The 26,082-nt window shown below is 33.5% G+C and overlaps 2 protein-coding genes across 2 annotated transcripts in view; both read right to left on the bottom strand.

The window, feature by feature from the left end:
• Positions 1–20: 20 nt before the first annotated feature.
• Positions 21–4,651, bottom strand: LOC149483378 (4-hydroxyphenylpyruvate dioxygenase-like). The gene is made up of 10 exons (XM_089702359.1): positions 4,625–4,651; positions 3,521–3,614; positions 3,280–3,381; positions 2,984–3,196; positions 2,787–2,890; positions 2,320–2,424; positions 2,161–2,248; positions 1,741–1,863; positions 1,171–1,410; positions 21–259 (listed from the first exon to the last, which is right to left on the bottom strand). The coding sequence occupies exons 2-10, from the start codon at positions 3,605–3,607 to the stop codon at positions 170–172; spliced, it is 1,152 nt and encodes a 383-aa protein (XP_089558485.1). The 5' UTR covers positions 3,608–3,614; positions 4,625–4,651; the 3' UTR covers positions 21–169.
• A 3,523-nt stretch (positions 4,652–8,174) lies between these two features.
• The window catches only part of LOC149483375 (BMP and activin membrane-bound inhibitor homolog), a 61,326-nt gene continuing 43,418 nt past the window's right edge, over positions 8,175–26,082 (bottom strand). Inside the window, exons 2-5 of the mRNA XM_089702423.1 lie at positions 17,464–17,632; positions 11,364–11,521; positions 9,034–9,205; positions 8,175–8,337 (exon numbers count right to left, since the gene is read on the bottom strand). Coding sequence (XP_089558549.1) covers positions 8,175–8,337; positions 9,034–9,205; positions 11,364–11,521; positions 17,464–17,632 — 662 coding nt within the window. The remainder of the gene's footprint in view (positions 8,338–9,033; positions 9,206–11,363; positions 11,522–17,463; positions 17,633–26,082) is intronic.

Genomic DNA, 26,082 nt, shown 5'->3' with positions numbered 1-26,082 from the left:
AATTTGCGTATTGTATATTTTTTTTTTATTACCAAACATATGTCATATTACCATACATATTAGAAAGAATAGGCTGATAATAAATATTTATAACAAAAGAAAAAATTAAATTCATAATTGTATTTAATTAAAAAGTCAAAGGAAATGTGATAATTAATGAACAATGTAATTAAGCATTTTCCGTCTTGGCCGTATCATTTTTTTCACCAAGTTGCTCTATCGCTTCGAAAACCCATTTATAATTCATAGCTCCAAAGCCCTGTAAAATAAAAGAAAAATAATAAATTGTTTTACTTAGTACGCTAATTTTTTTTTCACTATCCTTAAAAGTGTATTCCGAAAATTTTTTTTGAGGACATACCACAATAAATCTAATGAGTTGAATGGGGAAACTAAAATACCTAGGCGATGTGTTGTTATTGAAATCGATATTATTGTGAGAAGGAACAAAATCGTCATAAAAGTTTGTTATTGTCACAAATTAATTAGCATAAAATCCTTGGATTATTTTTCATATAACAAAGATAAAGATAATTCACACCTAATTTCTCAAAAAAAAAAAAACATTAGAGAATGGAATTTTCTAGTGTTTGATTTTACGCGAGTATTTTAATTTTTAAAGTCTGTCCAGTCTCCCCGTGACCACGCTCGCCGTAAAGTGTTCGAAACGTCGGGAAAATAATATAATGAACTAGAGGTCCGCCCCGGCTTCGCCCGTGGTACATATTTCGCAATAAAAGGTAGCCTATGTCCTTTCTCGGGCATCAAAATATCTCCATACCAAATTTCATGCAAATTGGTTCAGTAGTTTAGGCGTGATTGAGTAACAGACAGACAGACAGAGTTACTTTCGCATTTATAATATTAGTATGGATAAATCACGTTTGAAATCCGTTAAAAAGTCTATAATTTCTAAATTAGAGAATGGAGTTAGATAAGAACATAATAGAGTTTATATTACCTATGTACCTATTAAGCTAATAATGGATTATTGGATAATTATTTATTTATTTATATCAGGCAGCATTGCCCATATATTGTTAGTAGTAGGTACATAGTCTAGTGTTAGTAAAACTACATATACTTAGGATAATGAACCTACATTCAAATTGATTAATTTAAAAACCTTCTAGTATTAGTTATCAAATAAAGTGAATGTTTGTTTCTTACCCTGTGATTATTCCTTTGTATTATTTCCAGGAAAAGCGTAGGCCTCACTTGCACGTGCTTTGTGAAAGCTTGTAGCATGTATCCTCTTTCATCAAAATCTATTAAAATATTCTCTTCCTTCAACTCATCAATAGTTTCTTTTACTTTTAGAGATGTTCCTTGAAGCTTCTCCTTAATGTTTTCATAGTAGGTGGACGGCCATGTTACTATTTCAGCGCCACGGGACCGGAGGTTGCGCATCTTCAAAAAAGAAAACAAATTTAATAAACTAATGCTCTATTTATTATATTGCTTACAAATGTGTAAACTATGTTCTGATATTTTAAGTAATAATTTTGCAAAAGCTGCAAAAGGAGTTCTGTAATAGCCCATAATAGGTACAGGCTTAAAATGAAGATCAATGCAAACGACAAACAACCAGAACATAGGTATTATTATGTTCAAAGAATGGGTAAAAAAAAAATTAAAAACGTCACAATTTGCAAAATATCTTAGGGCCCTTCCCCTGCTACTGGAAGGATAAACTTAAAACTTGGGATAGGTATATATATAAATCGAAACTTTACTTACAGTAGTGACGATATCATCAGTGTAAAGAGCCACATGCTCCACTCCAGAGGTGCCTAAAGCTTTAACGAATTCACTGGCTTTGCTTGTTGGTCGCAGGCCTTTTGCTGCTTCGTTCATTGACAACTGTTAAAACATTAGGTAGGTATATGAATTTGTGAGAATCTTAGTTTAGGGAAAAAAAATTATAGAGCCGATTTCAAGAAATTCAAATGAATTAAAATTTACTAATCGGTACCTATAGGTACCTTTTTAACAGACTTCAAAAAAAACGAGGAGGTTATCAATTCGGCCGGTATAATTTTTTAATGCTTTTTAATACTTCAAAATTTTTATTCGACACTGAGATATAAAATATATTTTATCATACTCTTATGACTATTTCAACATTTTGACCTACGAAAAATAGTAGGTTCTACTTACTAGGACAGTTTCTCCCTGGTTAATAACTGATGCGGAGTTTATGCAAGAATACGGAACGAGATCGTGAGTGTAATCCACGCACCAGAATCTGTAAACAATAATATAATTATTTTAGTCTTTGAGCATAACAATTTACAAAGCGTAAATAGTTTTTCGTACCTGTGCATATTAAGATGTTTCTCATACCAAGTTACAGAATCTTCTAGTGTACCATCTGCCATGTTGCCTTCGACGTGATCAATTATCGAAAGATTTGTTGCTGGTCTGAAATTAACAGAAACTTACCAAAAACTAAGAACATTATAGTTAGGTGTTCTTCAAAAGGAATGCGACATTGCAAGGTAGAGTCAGAAAGAGTGTTTCATGATAATTCATATAATGGGCATAAAACAAGATGCATGGTTTAGTAATTAATTATACAGGAAATTTTATATATCACAGTATAAGGTAATATAAATTAGGTAAATTAGGTATATAATTAGGTGATAGGAGGGTCCACACAAACGGCAGACCGAGCTGTCTCAAGCAGCAATTGCTTCGCAAGGCTACTTGCTCTGTGTGGACCCGGATAATAACGTCTTCGATCGAGGTTTTATTTTTTTATACAATGCAAAATAAATACTTACAGCAATTTGTTTAAAGGATCATCGTCCTTTGTGACAACGAATCCAGGAAGAAATTCTCCTTTATATTTTGATCTGTCTACTAATGTGTGCGTATTGTCACCATACTGAAAAGTTATATCATTAAAATAATGTGTATATTGTTCAGACCTTTGTCTTTTTAAATTCTATTTTTCGTATTTGTATAAACTGATACTTACGGTTTTTAAAACAGCATATCTCACAACACCATCTTCATCTTTTTCCTCGGTAATATCTTTAACAACTTCAGCCCCTTGTGCCTTTGCTGTTTTTATTAACATATCCAATGCATTTACTTCGAATGCTACGTCTTTTACAAAATCCCCGTGAGCGGCTAAGTCTTTAGAAATATCACCATCAGAATTTGCAGGTGATTCGAAGACTATTGTTATCTAAACAGCATAACAAGACATTAATTACTACACCGTACAAACACACTTAATCTCTTTATTAATGGATGCAAATATATAATTACCTTATTTAGTCTTACGACATAAGAGCTAATCGGGTTTTTGTCAGTTGCTTCACGAACAGCTAAAGGTCTAAAACCAAACCTTGTGACAAAGTAACTAGACGCCTGTAATAATTATTAAAAAAAAAGTTGCATATTTTTTTTATATATTTTAAGATAATAGATCATAGGGAAAATCTATTTAATATAAGCCAATTAAATATAATCAGTAATAATATTATATTATAATAAATTATTCAATTACCGTTTTAGCATTCGCTACCCAAAATGTAAGATGGTCAAAGTTTACAACCTTTGCACTAGGCGTTTCGGAGACTTCAGTTTGTGTCATTTTAAACCTAAAACAGATAACTATTATGTCCATTATAATTTTTGGATAATCATAATCCTTCTAAAAAATGGTTTAAATATTTTTCTTATCAAAAATACCTTTTTTTCAATGTTGTCTCTAGATTCTTACCTATAAAACGTCTTTCTCGGTAAAAAATCTTAATCAAAACTTAAGCCTATAAATTGATCCATGTTTTTATACCATTGCTCTATTTTTAAGGTATAATTATTTCTCACTTAATTCTAAAGATTATAAGTTATTTGTCAATGGAATTGTTGCGTTTGTTATGTGAATATTAATTAGAAATAAGCACTATGTAAACAAGGACAACAGGGTGGCAATGGCGTTGTAAATTATTGAAATCAACAATTTTAATCGCAATAATGTATGTACCTTATTCGTATTTGATAACGTTTCAATTGTCCTATTCTAATCCTTCTTACTAATATTACAAATACGAAAGTTTGTGAGGATGGATGTATGTGTATGTATGTTTGTTACTCTTTCACGCAAATACTACTGAACTGATTACAATAAAATTTAGCATGCATATAGAGGGTACCTAACTTGGATTAACTCATAGGTTTTATCCCGGAAATCGTGCGGGAACTGGAACTATGCGGATTTTGCTTTGAAAATGCAGGCGTCACAGAATATATTATAATGTTTCATTCGTGTTATTTTAAAACAAGAGCCAAGAATTCTTATTGGAAAAAGGTAAATGGTACCTAGGTAGGTAGCTAAGTATTAACTTTTATTATCTCAACACTAGTTTATATATTATATGGCCTGATATTACTCTGAATTCTGATCGGATAATATTACTACTAGTATAGTATTATAATACCATCTGTGATATTACAAAGACTTAAATAATTCAGGTCTACATTTAAATAAATTCATCAGATGGGTACTAAGTAGGTTAAGAACGTTAAACTTAATTGTAAAATTATCATGTATGTAAGTACTTACTTTTCAATGGAAATTATTTATTAAATATGTTTTTGATAAACTTACCTGTTTTATCACGGATCAAAATTTAACTGTTTACATCTTTATTTTTCCGTTACATTTATATATTTCTTTTATCTCTTCGATCTATATAATATGTTATTTTCATAATCAATAATTTTATGGAATTAATTATAATTTTATGATTTGTTTTTTAATTATTAATAATATTTTTAAGGTTAACGATTGATTAGGATCAAATGCAACGATAAAAATGACGACATTGCCGGAGCTTAAATCGAGGCTCTAATAGGCTGATATAAGATTATGATAAGTAATACCTAATATTTTATTCATATTTTATACTAGCTATGCCATGCGGTTTCACCTGCGGATGTAACTGCGTGCAAATTCAAGTATTTTTGTAGGTCATGTGTTATATTCTGATGTAGTTATTCCTGATCCTGATTGATAGATATATAAAAATGATTGTAGTTAATATTCAGTTTTATAGCATATCATTTATGAGAATTTTTTAAAAATTAAAACAATTCGAACCCGAATCTCGAGAGTCGAGACTTTCGCCCCGGCAAAGAACAGACGGGGCGCGCGGGTGGTCGAATTTTGCACCGAGAATGCACCGAGATTGCTTTTTTAAATTTATCAAGAAGTTACTTAAATTTTAAAAAGAGAATTTAAGAATTTCATGAAAGGCAAAAATTAACTCGAAAATCAACTGGAAATTACAATTTTGAAACAAGATACATTAGTAGGCTAGCCTTGATCTATATTCTATATTTTATGGATCTTCACACACTTATTGTTTTTCGAGGTACTTACCTAGTAATAATTTGTGTATTTGTGTTAATAGGTGCCATTGAAATGATAAGCTGAAAGAAATGCTTTCTCCTAGTTTCGTTGTTTTTGATATTTTAGTTTTATTGCGTTAAAGTGCAAAAAAAATAATTATAAAGAATTGAAAATAATACACCTACAGTATAGATTGCTGTATTTTGTATTTGTTAAAATAAGATGAAAATACAAAATCAACTCTGCTTCGATTTTTCGACTTTTTTAGGAAATCTCTTAGAAGTCGTGTCTCTAGTAGGTATATTGTTTATTTTATTCAGGAACATACTGATGATAGAAAATGAACACAGAACAAAATCAAATAGTAAGAAGTGGCTGTCTTCTTTACAATATCCTCAATAATAATTTAAAAAGGATTTTCTATTTGTAGAGACAGATACATGAAAATGAAGGATTCCGGCTTCATTTCTAAAATTATTCCATTACAGAATGGAATTTATCTTAATATACAATATAAATCTCGTGTCACAATGTTTGTCCTCAATGGACTTCTAAACCACCTAGACCGATTATAATAAAATTCGCACACCATGTGCAGTTCGATCCAACTTGAGAGATAGGATAGATCATAGTTTAAACATGTAGTACATGACATGTAGGTAGATTAGTGAATAGTTAAATCTAGTAAATAGGGGAAAAGAAAAAACCAAAGAGTAATAAAATAATTTCATTTTATTCAATATTTTATACATCATATTTACACATTGCAGATATATTCATTCATTATTATAAGAGTATTTACGTACGCACCTATTATAATTAAATAAGGCACCTCAGGGAAGCTTATGTCAACCTTAATCTTATAACACTGGTCAGCGCAACGCCATTTTAAATAAATAACACATACATATCGTGTCCTATTATAAGTTCTTATGAGTTAGTTACAGAATATTATCACGTGTTTCATTATTTTTACTGAGAAGTCATCTAAAAATTTATTAAAAATTGTAAATTGTTTTTTCACGCAAATATCTCGAACGTTGATACATAAAAATATATAAAAATTCGGTAGCCAATAAGCAAGCGGTATTCGTCATCCTTCTGTCAATGTCGTAACGGCTTCGAAAAATCTCACCAGACATAAAAAACAACGTTCAAGTTATTTACGAACTAACATTTTAATACTTAATCCATTTTTAACATCAATACCGTACATAATTTCTACAATTAATTATAAAATTATCCATATAACAGTTTATAAGACAAGTAATGATAATTTCATAGAATGATTATTATGGAACGGTTTGTACTAAAAATGGACGTAAAGTTGTTACGAAATCTATTCTTATTTCACGCATTAACCATTGTGTTAAGATCTATAATAAATTGGTGCACATTATTGCCAAATAACTAAACTAAATTAATATATTTACACATAAATTTACAATTTGGCGACGGAGTCCATTATTGATTGATTTTAATATTGTGATATTTGATATAAAAGTAAAATACGTTGATAAAAAGATTACGAGACTAGCAAAATGTCGACGGCTTATAGATTTATATAACAGGTAACAACTAACATAACTATATTATGTACAATTGGTCAATGTTCTATTATTTTACGATGGTTATTATTTTGTTTCTAAAATCCTTTTTTAAAGCTCAGAATAAGTTCAAAAACCTTTGTTTGCTGGTAGATAAGTTAAATGTTATGAATCGTAATTTATATTTTGCTGAATTGGCAATATACAAGGTGATATGTTAGAAGCAGACCATAGTGTGCTGCGATAGAATGGGTAAGAGGGAGATAGAGGCACTATCGTTTTGTTTATGTAAATTTTAAGATTTACATAATTACCGGTAGTATCATTAGTAATTTCTTTGAAATCAATCACTGTTAACAAGTAGTAAAATTTAAATATTTGCTCCATATAGCAATGTGATCATAATCATTAAAATTTAATTTTTTTACTTGGATGGCCGTAGAAAACCGTTCAAATGGCCCCTTAGAATTTCATTAATTAAATATATTATATCAAAATATTACCCTTGTATAATTTTGTATGAAAATATTAAATTTTGAATGTACTTTGTATTTTGTTCATTGGTTCAGCCTCATAATTGACAGGTTCTTGTAATTCTGTCATATTGTTATTGTCAGTCAAGAAAGAAAAAAAATCGTGGTAACAGAGCGTTTACCGATCGAAAAAACCGTCTACACATAGTCGATTACATATTTTACAATAAAGGAACACGAAGCTTATAAAAATAACAAAACATTAAATATACATATGGTAGATTTGGTATACAAGCCAGCTGTCCCGTGACGCGACGTTTGTTGATGAGATCAATATAAAGATTCATTTTAATACAAATTTACGTTTCTCAAAAATTCCTAGATACAAATATCTATACATACAAATTCGTAATAGCTGCAAGAGTGACTTACAATCAAAACAAGCGTTCACATAATATTTCCAAACAAGACATTTTTATAACAGCGCCATCTATCGTCAAACGCTGCAACTACTACAAGGCACACGAGTCTCAGAGCTAGCGCGCACGAGCAACTATGTCTCCGCAACTATTTTGTCTCTCCCATCAATTGTATGGGGAGTTGCGTCGCTACGTGCGCGCACTTTCATACTAGCCCATGGGTGGAGAGACAAAATAGTTGAGGAGACAAAATAGTTGCGGAGACAAAATAGTTGCGGAGACAAAATAGTTGCGGAGACAAAGTTGCTCGTGCGCGCTAGCTCTCACAGTCGCACACGGACAGCGGGCGGAGATTACATAGTACAGTCTATCGTTGTATATCACAGAGCGGCGCGGGCATGTCGACTAGTTGCGCGCGCTCCACCGCGACCAGGCAGCCGCCGGGCGCCACGAGCAGCGGCCCGGAGTTACCCACCCATACTTTCTTTACGTCGTCCGAGCTGTGCTGCGGCGGGGTTATGTAGCCCCCTCTGAAACCAGAAAATTAAGATTTTTGAAGTGAAAACTTCTTTAGCGTTGAGCACTTTTTCTGTAATGGGTATAAAATCTTAAACTCGCGTCAGGACACGTGACCTGATCGAAAAAGCGTAAGACGGTTGGAGAGTAGAGCTATCCCCTCTCTACTACGCGCGTTTTCACTTATGCCGGCACTCCCGGAGTGCAACCCGTCTTTTTTTTCTTATTACATTCAGTACGTTCTTTAGATTTTTAAAGTGTGGAATAGATAGTTTTTGCGAATAAATATTATGTATATGTTTTATGTTAAACTTTCTATTAAACATAGGCTGTCTTTAAGCTGAATGATCACATAATCATTGTAGAAAAGAGATGTTTTGTACACACACGATCTTCGATCATTAATTTAATATCAACCACACCATGTAAAGAATTACTAGAATAATTTTGAACAGCGTGTCCTCATCCTACTTATGAAACAATCACACATTCAACTAAAAGAATTGGTTGTCTGTAAAGTCGGTTTACTGACGATAGTTGAACGTGACAACGTCCGATTGCGCTTCTTTGTCACTCGTTCCGCGCTCTCGCTTGCACTTCAAGCCACATGGAACGCCTCAGAGCGAGGTAACGCCGCATGAGTCATGTTTTTTCGTGCGTGCAGCCGGCTCTATCGAATTATAAGACGTTGTCACGTCAAAACTACACACCTCAGTTTCCTATCAGCGTGCAACAACGCATCCGCTCTCAGCAGTCGAACTGCGACGGCCACCAGCAGGAACAGTATGAGCGCGCCGCACACGGGCACCGCGATGGTCGCCGCTTTAAACCACACCTCGCCGTTGTAGCTGGCGCCTGGCTCGCTGGCTACTGCGCTGCCTCCTGAAAAAAAAATTGGTTGTTTGTAAAGTAGGCTTACGATCGAGATGTTAACGTGATAACGCCATTGGTGGCAGCGCTCGAGATGAGACGGGAGATCGGTCCGTCTCTCTCTCGTTATACCTGCGATCGCGCTCGTGAGGTTTTGGTGTGACACAGGTTTCTGAACATGTCACCCGACTAAAACGATTTTAAAAACGTTATCACGTTAAAAAAAGATTAATAAGGTTTTATTCAAATTAGCGATGTTCTATGAAATTATTATTTTTTTTCATTAGAATGAATCGATTATCAATCTGTATTCTATGTTCACTTCTATAGGAAAAGCAATATAGATCACTGCTAAGTGTCAATTCAAGTCCTAAATAATTAAAGTAATGAAAGACAACCATCACATACATTCTTACAGACTTTCGGATTTATAATGTTAGTAGGATACCTTGTCTTTCTAAACAGTTATTGATTTGTAATGATAGTTTTTTTTGTATAAGAATAGGAACTTATTAGTTATTTTAATCCATAAAAATAATTAATACTAGGTATTAATTCAGTACTTAATTCTATATGTTATTAAATTAACTTTGAATAAACGTTATTATTTTTATTTATTCTAGACAGAACGTCACATATACGTAATCGGTAATTCGAGATATAGATATCAAAGTCAAAAGTCAAGTGTTGTGTGCAAAAGAAATTTATCCACGCAGCTCACGCATAATCACTATGCAACGTATTTCACTAGATAAGAACTCTTATCGGTAGAAATTATTGGAATTTTTGCGATTTTTTCCACAAATATGTCTGGTATGAATGCCTTTGTATGAATGCTGGTTACGTGCGGTACATAAAAGAATATAATTTAAATATTTTTTTTTTAATTAGTCGGCATTGTAAAAAAGATTGGCTATTTTATAGCTAAGAAACTATAAAGTAAAAAGTTATAATAGCGAACGAATTTATTCCGATATTATATTTAAACAGAAGTTTCCAATAAAAATTAAAACATAAAGCTCATATTGCAGACAATCAAAATCAATAGCGCAATTTGAAAGCACATCTTTATTATATCGTAAGTAACCAACACCGATCATTTCAGTACAATTTAATTATCTTACAGACTAAATAGTTGGTTATCGTTTAATTAAGTTCGTTCGAAGAAGGAGGCCTATCGAATAGGACGGTACCCGGAACTATCTCCACCTTAATATCGAATGCATAATTAGCAGTTGCATTCATATTGTCAGTGTGCGTTATTGGAACTTGGAAGAGGTCTGCACTTGACGCATATTAATTTACAACTTGTAGCAACTTTCATATACATTATTATTTTACAAAACCTCGATCCTATTAGGAATACACTAAATAGAGAGGAGGTTAGTGTCTTGTTTGCCTTGCTTAGTGATTTACTTAGTGTTTCTATCCCATTTACAAAAGAAGATGCGAAAGAAACAAATCTGTCTTTATCGGAGGGAATATTTTTAACAAAAAATATTAAAAATGCATCGATACATTTTCCTGAAGTCGGTCAAAACAGAGGAACGTTTTGAGAATATAAATTTGGGTGCATTCGAATTTAGTAAATGTAATCGAATTCACAGTTACTTTAAAACGATTTGAAATTCAAAATTTTGCGGTATATTATATATAACAGTGATGCAATTCAAAATGCTTAGCCATTCATGTCACATCGGCTGAGTCACTGTTTGTGTTAGATATGGGATCGCTGGAATAATATCTTTGTTCGTGGAAATCGCGGACAATTGTGTTTTATTGAATTTCTAGCGAGAGATATGTGCTGCTTTACTGGAATCACAATATTTATGGGTGAGATAATAAATACAGTGCGAATATTATACAGACATCGCGAGATATTAAACAAAGGCTGAAATAAATACCCCTACTATTCATGGCCTAATCCTATCCGATTACATCCTACCTAGAAAATGATAAAAAGTAATAATGTGAAAGTTTGTAAGTATGTATAAATGATTGTTACTCTTTCACGTAAATACCAATGAATGGATTTTGATGATACTTGCCAGTGGTGTAGCTTTTGTACCAGAATAATACATAAGGTACAAATATACTTTCTTTTGACCGCTGAAATACCGCGCGTCACATCTATTTTCTAAAGTCTACTGAAGATGCGTTTATTATTTACCTAAATCATTAGCAGTAAGGTTGAGCCTTGCCCTGGCTATAGGGCTGTCTTCATGGTTGCACAGGTCTCGGAAGCAGCAGAGCAGCAAGGAATGCTCCCGTGGGGGCGGACCGCCAGAGGAAGGCGTGTTCTGGCAGTGGGATAGAGCTTCTTCTTCTCTGAAATTAGATAAGGAAATTGATTAGGTTGATACTTGTAAGTTCTAGTACCACTTGATAAGCGCGGTAATTGAGGGTTTAAAATATAAATGTCCTGGTAGTATGAACAAATGAGGATATTTGAAACATATTCATAGAGTATTATTTATTTAACCCATTGAGCCCCGAACGGCCCGATCGGTCCAGCACACAATAGATTTTCTATTGTGTCTGTGATTCCGGGGCCTGAGTTATTACGTGCATTCTGGGATAGAGCATACTATGAATACTCCATTTGACTGTTCTTTCACTGTTCACTGTCCTTTCGATCGAATCTTCAAAAATTCTGTCATTGAATTATTTTTTCGGGAATAGAACTAAAATTCTCGTCATAACTGTACTACGATTACTAAATAAGTGAGAAACTTTAAAAGTCTGATAAGAATGTAAATAGTATTTGTCGGACAGATAACTGTCCAGTGTTATTAGATGGCATTAGCATGTTATTACATTCTATACAATATACGAAAAACGTTAAAGTCCTCAATTTGAGAAACATACAATACTATGATGATGAGCACAGCTTAAAGGTCAAGCTATAAAGAGTCAAGTTAAATCAAAATTATCAGCCTATACACACACTTGAATATCTCTGAAGTGAGCAATCACATTATTTATATTTGTACCTACTCCGATCATTTACATATAAATTTATTAAAGTAAACAATTCTTCAGTCAATTGTAAAAATGTTGATTCATAAATTAAATAAATTCAGCATAACATTAAGCAATTTGCAATAGTTATCGAGTTAACTTCTACTCAATTTATAACAATACGATAATTTGAATAAACATAACAATGTAAATAGTAATTTATGCCCGATGTCAGATACCCAAGGTTAAAGCAATATCTTAGGCGAAGAATTTAAATATACCTTAAACGGTTTTTTCAAACAATAACTCAAAGGTAAGCGGTAAGCCACAGTTCGCCCACACTTGCAGAATACAAATTGTAGTTTGGTTTTTAATCGCAACCATTGGCTGAGGTTCTCACAGGATAAATTTCAAAGCAAACTTGTAAGACGTCTTTAAAGGAATGGGAATGGTGTAGCTTATTATTTACCTGGCTTTTATTTTGTATTTTCTTGTGTTTGATTTTACACGAGTAATGTACCTACGTTTACTTATTATATGTTTGCTTTCAAAAATATGTTTAGAAATTTGGTTTTTAAATCCTATATAAATTCTCTATTACATATCATGATGATGAGATGATGTGAAAGTAGAAATTTTTAGATAGCTATAATGAATATAATATCAAAAAAATAAAACTAAACTAAAAATGCAATAAAACTTCAAGCTTCAATATTTTTGAAACGCGCATAAAAACCTCCAATACCGAAATATTCAAAATGCTAATCGCGAACAACAACAAAATATTCGGAACATTCAAGCGATTAGGCTAAACGATTTATCAAGAAATACTTCTTAACTATCGTCTATCGGCCGTATTCTAAATATTCGTCTGATATTTTCCCACGAGAAAATGTCGTCACTATTCAAATTAGCCGAATTAAATATTGTGCTACCACTTTATTTGCTTTTTATAGCAAGTGTTAAGTGAACCTTTATAGAGAACGTGATAATGTTGGGCATTTCTTTAGTTAATACCTGTTAATATATTCAGTGTTAGTACATAAATGTGACATGAATTGAAAACAGAGGTTGACGTATTAAGTAAAACACTGCTTAATTATTTTAAAAGTCTTCAACATTTTACGCGTCTTCTGCACTCAGAGGCTTTATTTTTAGCGATTGACCTACTAAAGGCTTTTAAGAAATGATAAGATGGACAGTTGGCTGAATCGACAAAGATACTATCTGCTATCCTATAAGTACCTACATTATAAGAATAAATATTATATTGATAATGTTTTTAATACCTACTAGTAATCCGAATGGGATTTTGGAAACAGAAGCAAATAAATAATATTTATTCATAATTGTATCATTTTATTATTTTCCATGAATAAACTTATTTCAAGGAATTGTATATTAAAATGACAAGTTTATTAGTTTATACTTAACTTTTTATTTAATGTCATCCCCCCTCAAACACCACATGTTAAGTTTAAAACATGAGGCGAGTCTAAGGGACTTTACTGTTTCAATGTGTGTACTGAATATTGAGTAAGTATTCAAAACTAAAACGATAAATAACCTTTATAAAACTATATTTATTTATTTATTTATTTAACTCTTTAATAGTTGTACAGAACAGTTGTACAGAAGCCTTAGAACTACTTACACATAGAACAGATTACAACTATTTTGGCGGCCTTATCACTTAATAGTGATCTCTTCCAGGCAAACACGGTAAAAGGTACTATACTCTACTAATTCTATAATTTGTATCGAAATAGTTCTAATACATTAAAACTTTAATCCCAACTTTTTGTATATTATCTCCCATTTTTCGTGTGAAATATATGGCTTTATTATAAGCAAAGTCTGACAGCATGCTTAATAAACATATTTAGATATGAAATCGCTTTCATAATATTCGTACCACCCAAAGTCAACCTGCCGGTATTACACGAACAATTGCATTACAAATGTCTCCATCGAAGCCTGTTACGAATTACCATAATCCCAGATTTATGTTACATCAAAATATATTTGCTCTAAATGTAAATAAACTTAGAAACCGGACTAATCTTTAGTTATGGGGCATGTTTGAGGCAAATAGATTTGTTAAATGTCAAAGCAATAATATAAAAAGTTCAAGTGAATTAAAATCAAAGACGTTACTATAGTATAACGTCTTTGATTAAAATTATGACCATTCTAAACATGGTATTTTTTGTCGTTGTGATTGTTTATCTATCAATATATTATATTTAGACATTATTTTCTTAAATAGAAGCACTATATTTAAGAACATAATGTATAAAAAGCAATTGGAAAAGTCTGCAAAACGTGCAAGTAATTAATGCATGTGTTTTTAAATTATCATGTTTATTTTTCACTAAATAAACATTTTATAGCCATCCGACCGTAAAGAAACAATTTCAATACCAAACACAATCCTACTGCAACGACGAACCAATTAAAAGCGTACAATAATTATATTTATCAAGCTCTCGAAGCGGAAAAAAGAACTGCGAAGATAAAGCGGCGATAAAGTTTCATTATTATTGTAAAATTGCCAATTATAACTTGACATGTTTCAACTTGATCCAGAATATTGATATCAATACGCAATTAACGTTAATTAAATTATCAATATATAGTAGAAGTTACTCTATCCATCCAATCTACTTATATTACGATTTTTATCAATATTTGCTTGCTCTATAAATAAATTAGCTATTAATAATAGTCATCTCTGTCCCAAATATCTATTTTAAAACAATGCTTTGACATTTAATTCAAATGAAATGTAAATATTACCTCTGGCCACCAGAGATAAGAGTTGCCCATTCTCTTTGTTATCACTGAATAGAATAATAGCTGCACAAAGGGTTCGAAATGCGCACTATCTATTAGAGATGTGACACTATCTGAAATACAACGACATTTAAAAGTCGTAATGTCCGTACTCTATAGTCTATAAAGTTCTTTATGACTGCGCAATAGAGAGTGCAATTTTATTAGGCATTGTTTAGTTCAGTGGCCGCGCTATCTATGTTCCCGGCCTTTGACTCAACCCCGGGCTACTCGTCACCCTTATCTCAGCAAACGAGGACACATATCACACGTCAATCGACCACAATTTATAACAACAAACAACTTCAATAAAACTAATTACCGATAAATCGTAAATTTCAATATGCTCGATCGAAATCTTAACGAAGTAGACGCAGCGATCGTTAACGTAGATAATGAACGGCGAGCGATTGCCAAAAAGGAGCAAAAATTATTTAAAACAAATAATATGCCGCCCGCAGACGGAACCAGTTCTCTGAGCGGGGCTCGATCTGAATAAGATAATCAACGGAGCAGGCATTTTAATGCAGAAAAACTCAGTCAAGAGCGGCGAGGTTTCACATCATGGGCTCCGTACCGGGCCACTTTGCCTAAATGGTTTTTGTTATGGGAGGGCGGATCGTCTCGACTCATAGTTTTTGTTGCGAAACTTAAGAGACTTATTTTGGATTTTTGGCTCTCAGACATTGCAAAGAATTGCAGAGTGCTCCTAATTTATTTATTTTTGTATTGGAATAGACGTTTGGCAAATAAAAAGCCTGAAGAGCTAAAATAAATAACTGAGAAACGATAAATAAATTGCACAAACTCTGGCTTTAATAAAGATGATTCGAAACGGTATTGCTTTGAAGAACATGACGAAAGGCGATGTAATAGTTCATATTGATTTATAATTTAACTAGCGACCCGCCCCGGCTTCGCACGGGTGCAATGCTGATACTAAATACACTACAGAAAAATTGTGAACGTTGTATAGGTATAAAAATATAGCGGCCCGCTCCGGCATCGCACGGGTATAAAATACATAGCCGGGCGGCCGCAAACGCTACGTCCCGCAATTTTTAAATCTGTAATATCTTCGAAAATATTCACTTAAATCATACGGTGTAAAGGGCCATATAGATCTATATTAAATGAACAATGTATCCATGGTATTTAATTGGTTAAGGATTAATGCTGTATTGGTTAAAATCGCTTCGAAAATTAGCCATTATTTGTCGTAAAAAGTAAATGACAAAAAAAAGTTATTGTGGGTTATCCATAAGAGATAGACATATACCATCGCGGACTTTTCTGTAGACCTTTTCAATGTGTATAATACTTAGTACATTATTTTGATAAAACTCGTAGGGTTCAGCCTGCGTTTGCAATGTAAGCGGAATAAATGTAATTTTTTACGACATCACATTAGAAACCTCAAAAATAACAGTACTTCTCCACTACTTAATGGATCTTATTATACATATAAACCTTCCTCTTGAATCACTCTATCTATTAAAAAAAACCGCATCAAAATCCGTTGCGTAGTTTCAAAGATTTAAGCGTACAAAGGGACATAGGGACATAGGGACAGGGAAAGCAACTTTGTTTTATACTATGTAGTGATACAGGTACTATGGATGTTGAAAGCCGTATGGAGTAATTTTGAAATGACCGAAGACAAATTGATTGAAGATACATCGGACGCATCGTATCGTATCGTATTTAGTAAGATCGTTCTCAAGCGTGATAAGCAGAAATGATGGATGACAACGCGGTTTAGTACGGCAGCTAACAAAAGAATAGATAATTAATTTTATGATGAAAGTTAATAAGAAAAACAGGAAACCATTGTGGTACAGAAAGCCAAAACAAATAAGAAGCGAAATTGCGATTAACACGCACGCTCACTTCAAGATATGGTTTTTGCTTGAGAAAATAAATAGATTTCATATCCAATTGAACGCGTTGTCGTGTACGATCTACTTATATTTAATGTGGGTGCATATTATTACAGGTTTCATGGCACTTAAATTGTCCATATAAATTCCTTCAAACCGATTCAACCCTTATCTTGTAATTAGTGATAATAAAATCTTTGGACTCTTACTCAATCAAATTTTAAAAGCTCGCATACTTAAACAACATAAAGAAATGTCAGCCATTAAAATTTATACGATATCATTCCTGTATTGTTGGTAGTGGCCATATTTAACATATAAAAACATTATTGAGAAACTTGTTTTCAGTATTTTGGCCATTATGAATAATTTATGGCTACAAATCTAAATTTAATATACGTATGTGGTGACTGGAAAATAATTACTGTAATTTATGACTTCTTTACGTCTCTACTTACACATATATCTATATTTACAAAGAAAAATAATCCCAAGATACTTTCTGTTCTAGTAAATGCATACGTTTCTTCAATTCTATCTACACTTCGGATTCTAGTTTTTACACGTCTATTATTGATCGTTATTGTCTATTACCTTTCAGCTAAATGATGTAGACAGCCGTGTCTTGCATGGTGTCTCCTGGGTGGTAGCTCGCTGTAGCAGCCACCGCCTTTCCTCGACCGACACATGTATCCCGTGCTCACACATTGCGCCGTATTACAGTAGCACCTGACGCCTTCCACTTCTCCCTCTGGTTTTGGATCTGCAAGGAAAAACAAGGCATAAATATCGTTATCAGATTAATTTCTTTCGAAATAGAATCAATTGTTTACTTTTTAAAGCAATGAAATCATTGTGAAGATACCCCTTTATTTCTTCGAATGAAAATGCATTCAGAAATTACTAAATTAGTTATCAATATGCCAAGAAATATTAATTTCTCATGCTTCATATAATTGGTACAATACGGACACGTTCTCAGAACGAACGTTAACATATTGTCGAATCGTAAACTAATAACACTAAAATGAAATTCGGAGTTATTTCGAGATCACAGAGAAACAATAAAACAGCACGAATACACAATTACCGTTAAATGTTACTTATTTATAAACAATTGAATGCAGGAAACTATAGTTGCGAATGCAATAGGAAATGCAGTAAACATTAGCAGTGGATCCAATCAAGATTGTGGACGGTGCGGCGCCCGTGCCTCGTAAACTTTGATTTGCTCGAGCCTTCTGTGCCCTGCATAGCTATGATTCACTCTATCGTACTGTTCACATCGTTTTGTATACAGTTATAAAATTCCCTTGAATACGATATTCAAGCACCAAACTATTACTTTTTTATAGCTAACGGGAAACCCATTCTTGAATTTTAGGTTTGATGAAATGGAATAGAATATCATTTATCTGTTCTACAGCATTCGTTTCTTGATAATGTGGTCTGTCTAACTTGCCGAAAAGGCGATGAACGGACAAAAATAAACAAATATTCCATAACGTGTATCGAGTATGAATAATGCGCGCGTCATATACCGAGAGCCCCTACATAAATATCCTGAGAACGGGCAGCCTCCGAGCACATTCAATGTAAATGCTTCGACTCCAGACGATAAAACAAAACAAAATTAATTTTAGATGGATGCCGCTTTATTTGCTTTGCTCGGAGGGACTTAGGGAAACGCGCATAGACCCCCCTTGGCGTAAAACATCATCCGAATCTATAAGATAAATTGACTTGTCTTAAGTAGGTAATTCCTTTACGTTCAGTGAAGTTTGGTAATACTAATTAACATTAAAAGAATGTTAAGTTTCTTGACAAATAAATTTACAATTTTCGATCCTCAGAATCTCCGAGAATCGTAGTAAAAAGCCCACATTAAATCTTTCAAGAGATGGCAAGAAGCTGCGGAATTTCAATAGCGCTCCTTTTCGATCGAGATGAAGTCTGCAAACGACGGGAGGGCAGAGAGCTGACGTGCAAAAAGTAAATAATTAAAGAACAAACTGTGAAGCATTGATTTGCAGAAATTTCCACTTCAATCACATTAAATCCATGTTAATGAATCGTAAGCAGTGGTAAAAACATATTGCAATTATTCATTTTAATGATACGGAATATTTTTTTCAAATGCTTTGAACTTCACGGTCACTTTTCAATGATATGAAAGCTTTTACCATTTGATTAGTAAAACGAAGCAATAAATACTGACTCATTAGAAGTACAATTAGCGTTATCGAAGCATCGTACATTAGATGAACATCATTAAGTCGGCTTTACAATCAATTTCGAGTAAAAAAGAATCACAACGGAGCACCAAAGGATAAGGTAAATAAAAAATAAATAAACAGAAGAGAGAAAAGGTCCCGGCATGTTATTTGGAATTGATAAATGGCCCTCCCGAGATGAGAGTAAAAAGGATAAAGCGAGGTAAGACGAGCGAGATGGAACAACTAATGAGTCGTAGCGGGCTCCATCGGTTTTCAACATTATAAGATAGAGTAAAGTGCTCCTTATCCGAACTTTTGATTTTATTTCTTAGATTTATTATTTACACAGTTGTTTACGATGATGCTCACAGTTAAGTCCTTTTATATCACAGAGGCGGCGCCGGCGCATCTTCACGGCGCATTTGCTGGGAATGCGCGGCTTCACGAATGTAAATGTTTGACACACCGTGCCTTTTACGGTATTCAAAGCGATCAGTCACCCTCGAGGCGCGTGGCTCTGTTAGCGGTGATTAAGGTTAAGCTTCCATTTACAAAAGCATTATGAAAATGGATTCAAATTATATCACAACAAAGAGAGAAATTTGTTTAACAAACATCCAAAAGATGTGTTTATTACACAAAGCGGCCGATCAGATTTTGAGTCGAGAATAAATCGCGATTGAATCGTCCGCATGAAGAAACGACCGCTGCGCGCTGATCACAAGAAAAAGATAAATTGCATCGCTTCGTTTGCGATGTCTTTTCAATTTCATTAAAGCCCGCTATAAAGCTTCCAGGATATCAAGTTGCGAACATTTCTTTGCAGCATTCGCTCGTTTCATATTGGAAATTCAATTATGATTCCAGTCCAGATAACGCAAAATGTATTCCACTGTGGAACCTGTGCTACCGATTTAAGTCTTTGCGTTGATTTTATTAATTACCTTTCTGAAGCACAAATGCAGAAGCATGGTCAATCAGCATTAAGTAGATTTAAGTTAATATACTGTCGTGATGTAATTGTACGAGATTAAGATAAAGACCAATATTACGGCGTTTAAATATAAATATTTTTGGATAACACGGGATTTGGACAATAATCATCACAAGTTTTTACATTAACGTTGATTGCCACCAATAAAACGTTTATACCTCACGAGTGTTATGAAGTTTAAATATTTTATAGACTTAAAACTTAGCGGCATTCTACGGCCGGCGATCTGAGTCGCCAGAATAGCTATAAGATAGTAATAACGTTACTCGTGTTGCGACAGCGGCTTTCTCTCGACGTTCACACGCTGTCGAACCACCTTGTATCTGGTACTTTATTACTTTAATAATGTTTGGCTCGCGTGGAAGCCGGTTTGGCCATTGGAGTCAGCCTAACTGGCTCCTAGATGATTGGATGATGCGGAAAAAGCAAGGCTGCGTTGCGGCCTTGTTGGCATTCCGTTCTTTGATTAGCATAACGAACGTATATTGCTAAGCCGAAAGTTCTATCTGTGATATTTATTGCAGTAAGCTAGTTTGGGACCCGTTTCTAATCGTATTTTTAAAAAACTAAATCACCGTTCGGTATGAAGCTGTCCATGTATTTTTGCATTGGAATTCTAAAGAATGTGAATACAGTTACCTTTTTTCAGAGACTATATTTATGTCTGCTTGAAATCCTACAAAGTTGCACGTAAATAAGAACAGTATATAGATAATATCGCGATCGCCAGTGGAATCACGACTCATCTTCTAATTGCGCTAGCTGAATTATCTTCAATAATGGATGTCCTCAGTGCTACGCAATTAACAGCGAACGGCGCCAACAATCTGGCCGCTACGGGAGGTTTCATAAAAACTCGCTGCCGGTTTTGCCGCGAAAATTAAATTCAGATTGAGATATTCTAAAATGACGCAAGAAAGATGAAAGGTAATTTTGCAACAAATTACAGTATCAATAACGATGTGATGTTTTTTAAGGAAAATTTGGACAAGATAATGAATATTAGTAAGTAATATGAAAACAGATGGCTACGAAGATAACAAAAAGGCCATTTTCAAGACTGCATCTTATTTTTATTGGAACGGAAAGAAGAACTACAAATACGAGAATAATGTATTTTTTTTACGTGGAAGTAGCTATTGTTTTTCTTTGGAAAGTATGATAGCCAGTCAATGTGGTGCGGCCTCAATTGGTAATGGAATGTGCGCCTAGTGGATCGTGTACCGTTTCTTCTATCGTATCTCGGAATCTATATTGCTGCTTGCTCCAACTTGTACCTTGATAAATCTTCTTGGCCATTTAACTCTAATCTGTTAAACCTTAATAAAAATACATCATTCGAATGTACAAGTTCTCTAAAGCATCTGATGTAACCAATACTTTGATCTATGTCGATTCGTTGGATCGCTTTCGCATTAATGCAATGGAAATGAAGATTCATCGAATTTACATTTTTCGCCTCTCACACAATGGGATAGAGATGTTGTTTGTTTGCATCCAAATTCTAACGCGGCATCTAGTTTGCGTTTATCAGTAATCCGTCCACGTCGCCCCGTCGACTTTATCAAGCGCTTTCACGCCACTCGAATAACATTTGAATAAATGCGTTCATCGAACTTCTAAAACTGCAAAATGACTAAGAGGTAAAACTCCACCTGTTGTATCGAGTATTCAACGCCTCGTTAAGTCACAATATGCCGGTTGCCTACCTGAACTGAACGCAACGTTTTTTTTCCTTTTGGGCCGACCTGTTCAAAGGCGATCGAGATAAGCCCTTCGATTGTACGCATGACGTTTATAGACAAGTCCACAATGACTTTATTCTTAGCGGCAAATTATTTAATATTTTATACGTCGTCGATTACGCGCGTGCCGCGCACCTTTGACCGCTTTTGTACTTTTTGTTGACCGTTTCAATTTTACGTGTAAATAGGCGACTGTCGTTTGAGCAAACATTTTTCGAATGTCAACATCCACGTGGTAAGTGACATACGAATGTGTGAATGATTCGGTGTGCCCGTGAGTGCATTGGCAATGTTTCCAATATTTGTTTAAAGGAATGGTATGTGGCACAAAAAGTTTAATCGATATTTCGACATCGACCGCATTCCTCCGTTATCCGGAGCCGCCTTTCAATCAGTTTAATTAGATCGTGAAAAAATACAACGTAGTCTTAGAATGAGCGCTCGGCTTGCGAAGATTTATTGGTATTCAGTAATTGTGCGCTGCTATAATTATGGAATAGGTTTATAGCGTGGAATTGGTTTTATATATGTGTGTTTTTTATTAATTCAAGTATGGAAATGCGGCGTACACGTTATTATTAAAGACACTATATTGTGAGTCATTTACATAATTTGTAGATCTACTTTAAATTTTACTACGTCAATAATGAATATAGTTTAAACGGATAAAGTACCACTATGATTTAGTTATAAATTATGAAATGAACGTTAAAATATTTCACATAATATGTTTCTATTATAATAAATATTACATTTATTAATTATAAAAAAGATACAATTAAAAACGGTTAATCTAATACGCAAACGGAATGCACTCAACAATTTCACTAGAAGATGGCCGCTGAGGCAGAAAGAAGCTGGAATGCGGCCGATGAATTGCTATATTATGTTTTATAAAGAAGAAGCTAAAATATAAACAGTATCTAAGGATATGCTTTCGTTTCGATAATTTTATCAAACTTTTACTTCATGCAGAATATTTTAAAAGAAATTATAGGATTTCTTACTATATCTATACTAATATTATAAAGCTAAAGAGTTTGTTTGTTTGTTTGAACGCATTAATCTCGGGAACTACTGGTCCGATTTGAAAAATTCTTTCAGTGTTAGATAGCCCATTTATCGAGGAAGGTTATAGGCTATATTTCATCACGCTACGGGCAACAGGAGTGGAGCCACGGGGGTGAAACCGCGCGGAGCAGCTAGTACTTGATAAACTTTCTTTGGAGCTTTTTTCAGAATAATGTAATTTTATAAAAATAGACAATGTTTGAAGATCTTATATGTATTTAGTTTTAATTTAGCATGTATAATAAGCAATAAGCGACGCAAATTCGTGGCCTCATATCTTATTTATTGATAGTCCAATATGAGAGATGAAGAGTATAAAATGATATTGAAATAAATTATGTTTAAAATATTTCTCAAAGAAGTAAGGCATATCATGGGATATACACTAGCCACTTAATAAAATAATTTAAATATTCATTACATTGGAGTTTCAGTAAAATTATATTGTTTGTAACTAAAACGAAAAGTTATAATTTTTTTACTTCCTCATTGATGAGTTCGCTTTATTTCGTACCGATCAGACGCATGAAATAAAACAGCGAAATTACTGAGAAAAAAATGATTAAGAAAATGCACAATTCGATTTATTTGGTCACCACTCACCAGTCACCACTCACCAATCATTCTTTGTAACACTGTCATGCACTGTCACATTGACGCATGTGTCATAAACAGCCACAAACTTTCCTAATGTTCCATTCGTATTCCATTCACATAATCCACTCATTAAACCACACACGTATAGGTAGTAGACACATATTCTATTTGTAAGAGCACGCCTCTAATTATTCAGCCTCAAACGATTTCTAAGCTTCATTTGTGCGTGCAGCGTGAACAAAAGTCCAATACGTTTAGTTTGCGGTGCCGTCAAAAGGAATTTGTTCAGGTGCGATCTGAGATTAACTATAGTATGAAAGATAAGAAGCTAAATAAATTTGTATGCAGTTTATTGCAATAAAATGTGCATGTGTGGACAAAATACTCGTATTTATAAGGGTTTCTGTTAAATGATGATTATATTCTTTAGAATAACTGAAACGAAAAGAAGCCATGCAATTTGTCTATAAATAAACGAATATAACACAAAAATGCTACATTAATAAGTGCATACGCATTGCAAAACCCGCTTTCCGCTACCGCTATCACATGTAACAAAAAGCATCCTACAATGATGAGCACTTTATCCACTTGTTACCAGGCATCCATATATAGATGTAGGTACTTAGTGCTATCAATATGCGATGCAAATACACTACGAGTGTAGACTAAATAGATTCAGTGAGCTGTCAGACAAAAATGTTACAAGGTTCCGCGCGAAAAAGGACTTATGTTCGTTTTATATGAAACTAATTGAGGGAATTTTAACGATGTGTAGTTGCCTTTTTTGGATGTTTTTACGTACGTTGGTCATTTTTGGTCACGGTATTTAGTGTGGCCATATCACTTTTGTAAATTGACATTTTTGAAACGTTTTGTTTTTGAGAGATTTGCGAAAACTGTGAATGGATAAATAAACGCCAAAATATAACTGTAACTTATCACAAAATATTATAATACTTTTGAGTTACGTTATTTGTAATGACTAATGACTAATGAGTGAGATACCTCTTATATACTTTTCTATTTGTAAAGAAAAACAACCAAAATTCTTCTAATTTCTAGTTTTCACTAATCTCCTTTGCCCTAGATCTGCCTCGGTCTGTCTATAGATTATTATCTGGCAAAATTACATAAATACTAGAGTACCTATGCCTATAAAAGCTTATAACGAGCAGACATAAATACTATAGCTTATAATTTCAAGATTTTCACTCGATAAAAGCATAAATACTAATAGGCATTAGGCACATATATACTGGCACGAGGTCAAAAGTATCTATCGATAATATGTCTTAATATTACGTCGAGTAGAATTCCTTAAGCCAGCTACTCACGGACCTGCAGCAGGGGCAATATTGGAATTGCACCCTTAATTGGCTCCTTAATTGTAATGTGTATAGGCAAGTTATATTATAGGCAAATTTCTCCGACCGCCGCGGCCGTGCAACCGAGATTGTTTCAATATTGCCCCTGTGAGGTACGTGAGCAGCCGGCTTTACAAACCATCATTAATTAATGGATTCTGAGTGCCGGCAATTTATTGCGTTGCCTATACAAAAACATGTAGTTTTCACAAGCATTATTTACATGTGTATTTTTATAAATAGTAGATAATGCGTTATTTATTGGCTGTAACGAGTGACTAAGCGTTGAATAAAATTCGATATTTTTGTTTTTTGTATGAGATTTTTTTGTGTGAAGAAGCCAGATTGGAAAGCATTGTAGCTTCCTGCAAATAGTGTCGATCTTATATATAAGGTATCATAGGTATGTATGTTATAAAATAAAGATGGCTGGTTTATAATTTAGTAAGAAATGAGATATTCATATTTCTATCGAGGTTCGAGCTAGAGCAGATGCCTCTTACACCTGTTTTCGTCATCAATTTATTTACGAATAAATAAAAAATAATTTGAATAACAACTTATATATATTTCATACTATCACCGGCGGCCAATGACCCGTTCAACTTAAAAAAAATATACTTTAAAATAAACACATCCTTACAAAACACAACATAAGTGCCATATTCGAATAACTGTATAAAAAAAACCGCAATTAAGTGTGGTTTCTAATCCGCTAATAAATTACGAATTCCACAAATATTGTAATCTAGTATTAATAGAATACGAAACATAAATGTATCTAATTAATTAATTACACACGATAGTATTCGTGTTTCGGTTTTTTTATCCTTATCCGTATCCTATGTTTTTCTCGAAAACTACTTTAAATAGTAAGTATCAGCGAACGAGTTATTTTAAACACCTATCCATTCTATTAATTACATTGATAGTTGATACCTTCTTAATTTGAAAATGTTTTAAGTATATAGTAAACTTAAAACTAACGTAAATTATGGGACATTGAGGCGATTCATGACTACTTAATTAAATTTTAAAATAAATGTTATAATTATTTTTCACTAGCTTTCCGCCCGCGGCTTCGCCCGCGTTTTCGAAGAAAAACCCGTTCCCGTAGGATTTCCGGGATAAAAGTATAAAACCTATCCTATGTCCTTTCTCGGGTATCAAAATATCTCTATACCAAATTTCATGCAAATTGGTTCAGTAGTTAAGGCGTGATT

The sequence above is a fragment of the Colias philodice genome, chromosome 13 (assembly GCF_061535455.1).
Source record: "Colias philodice isolate Cphi_HAF_F1 chromosome 13, ilColPhil1 Martin Lab GWU primary, whole genome shotgun sequence".
NCBI classification, from domain to species: domain Eukaryota; kingdom Metazoa; phylum Arthropoda; class Insecta; order Lepidoptera; family Pieridae; genus Colias; species Colias philodice.
Note: the sequence above shows the minus strand (reverse complement) of the source record. Positions and strands in the feature narration are given on the sequence as shown.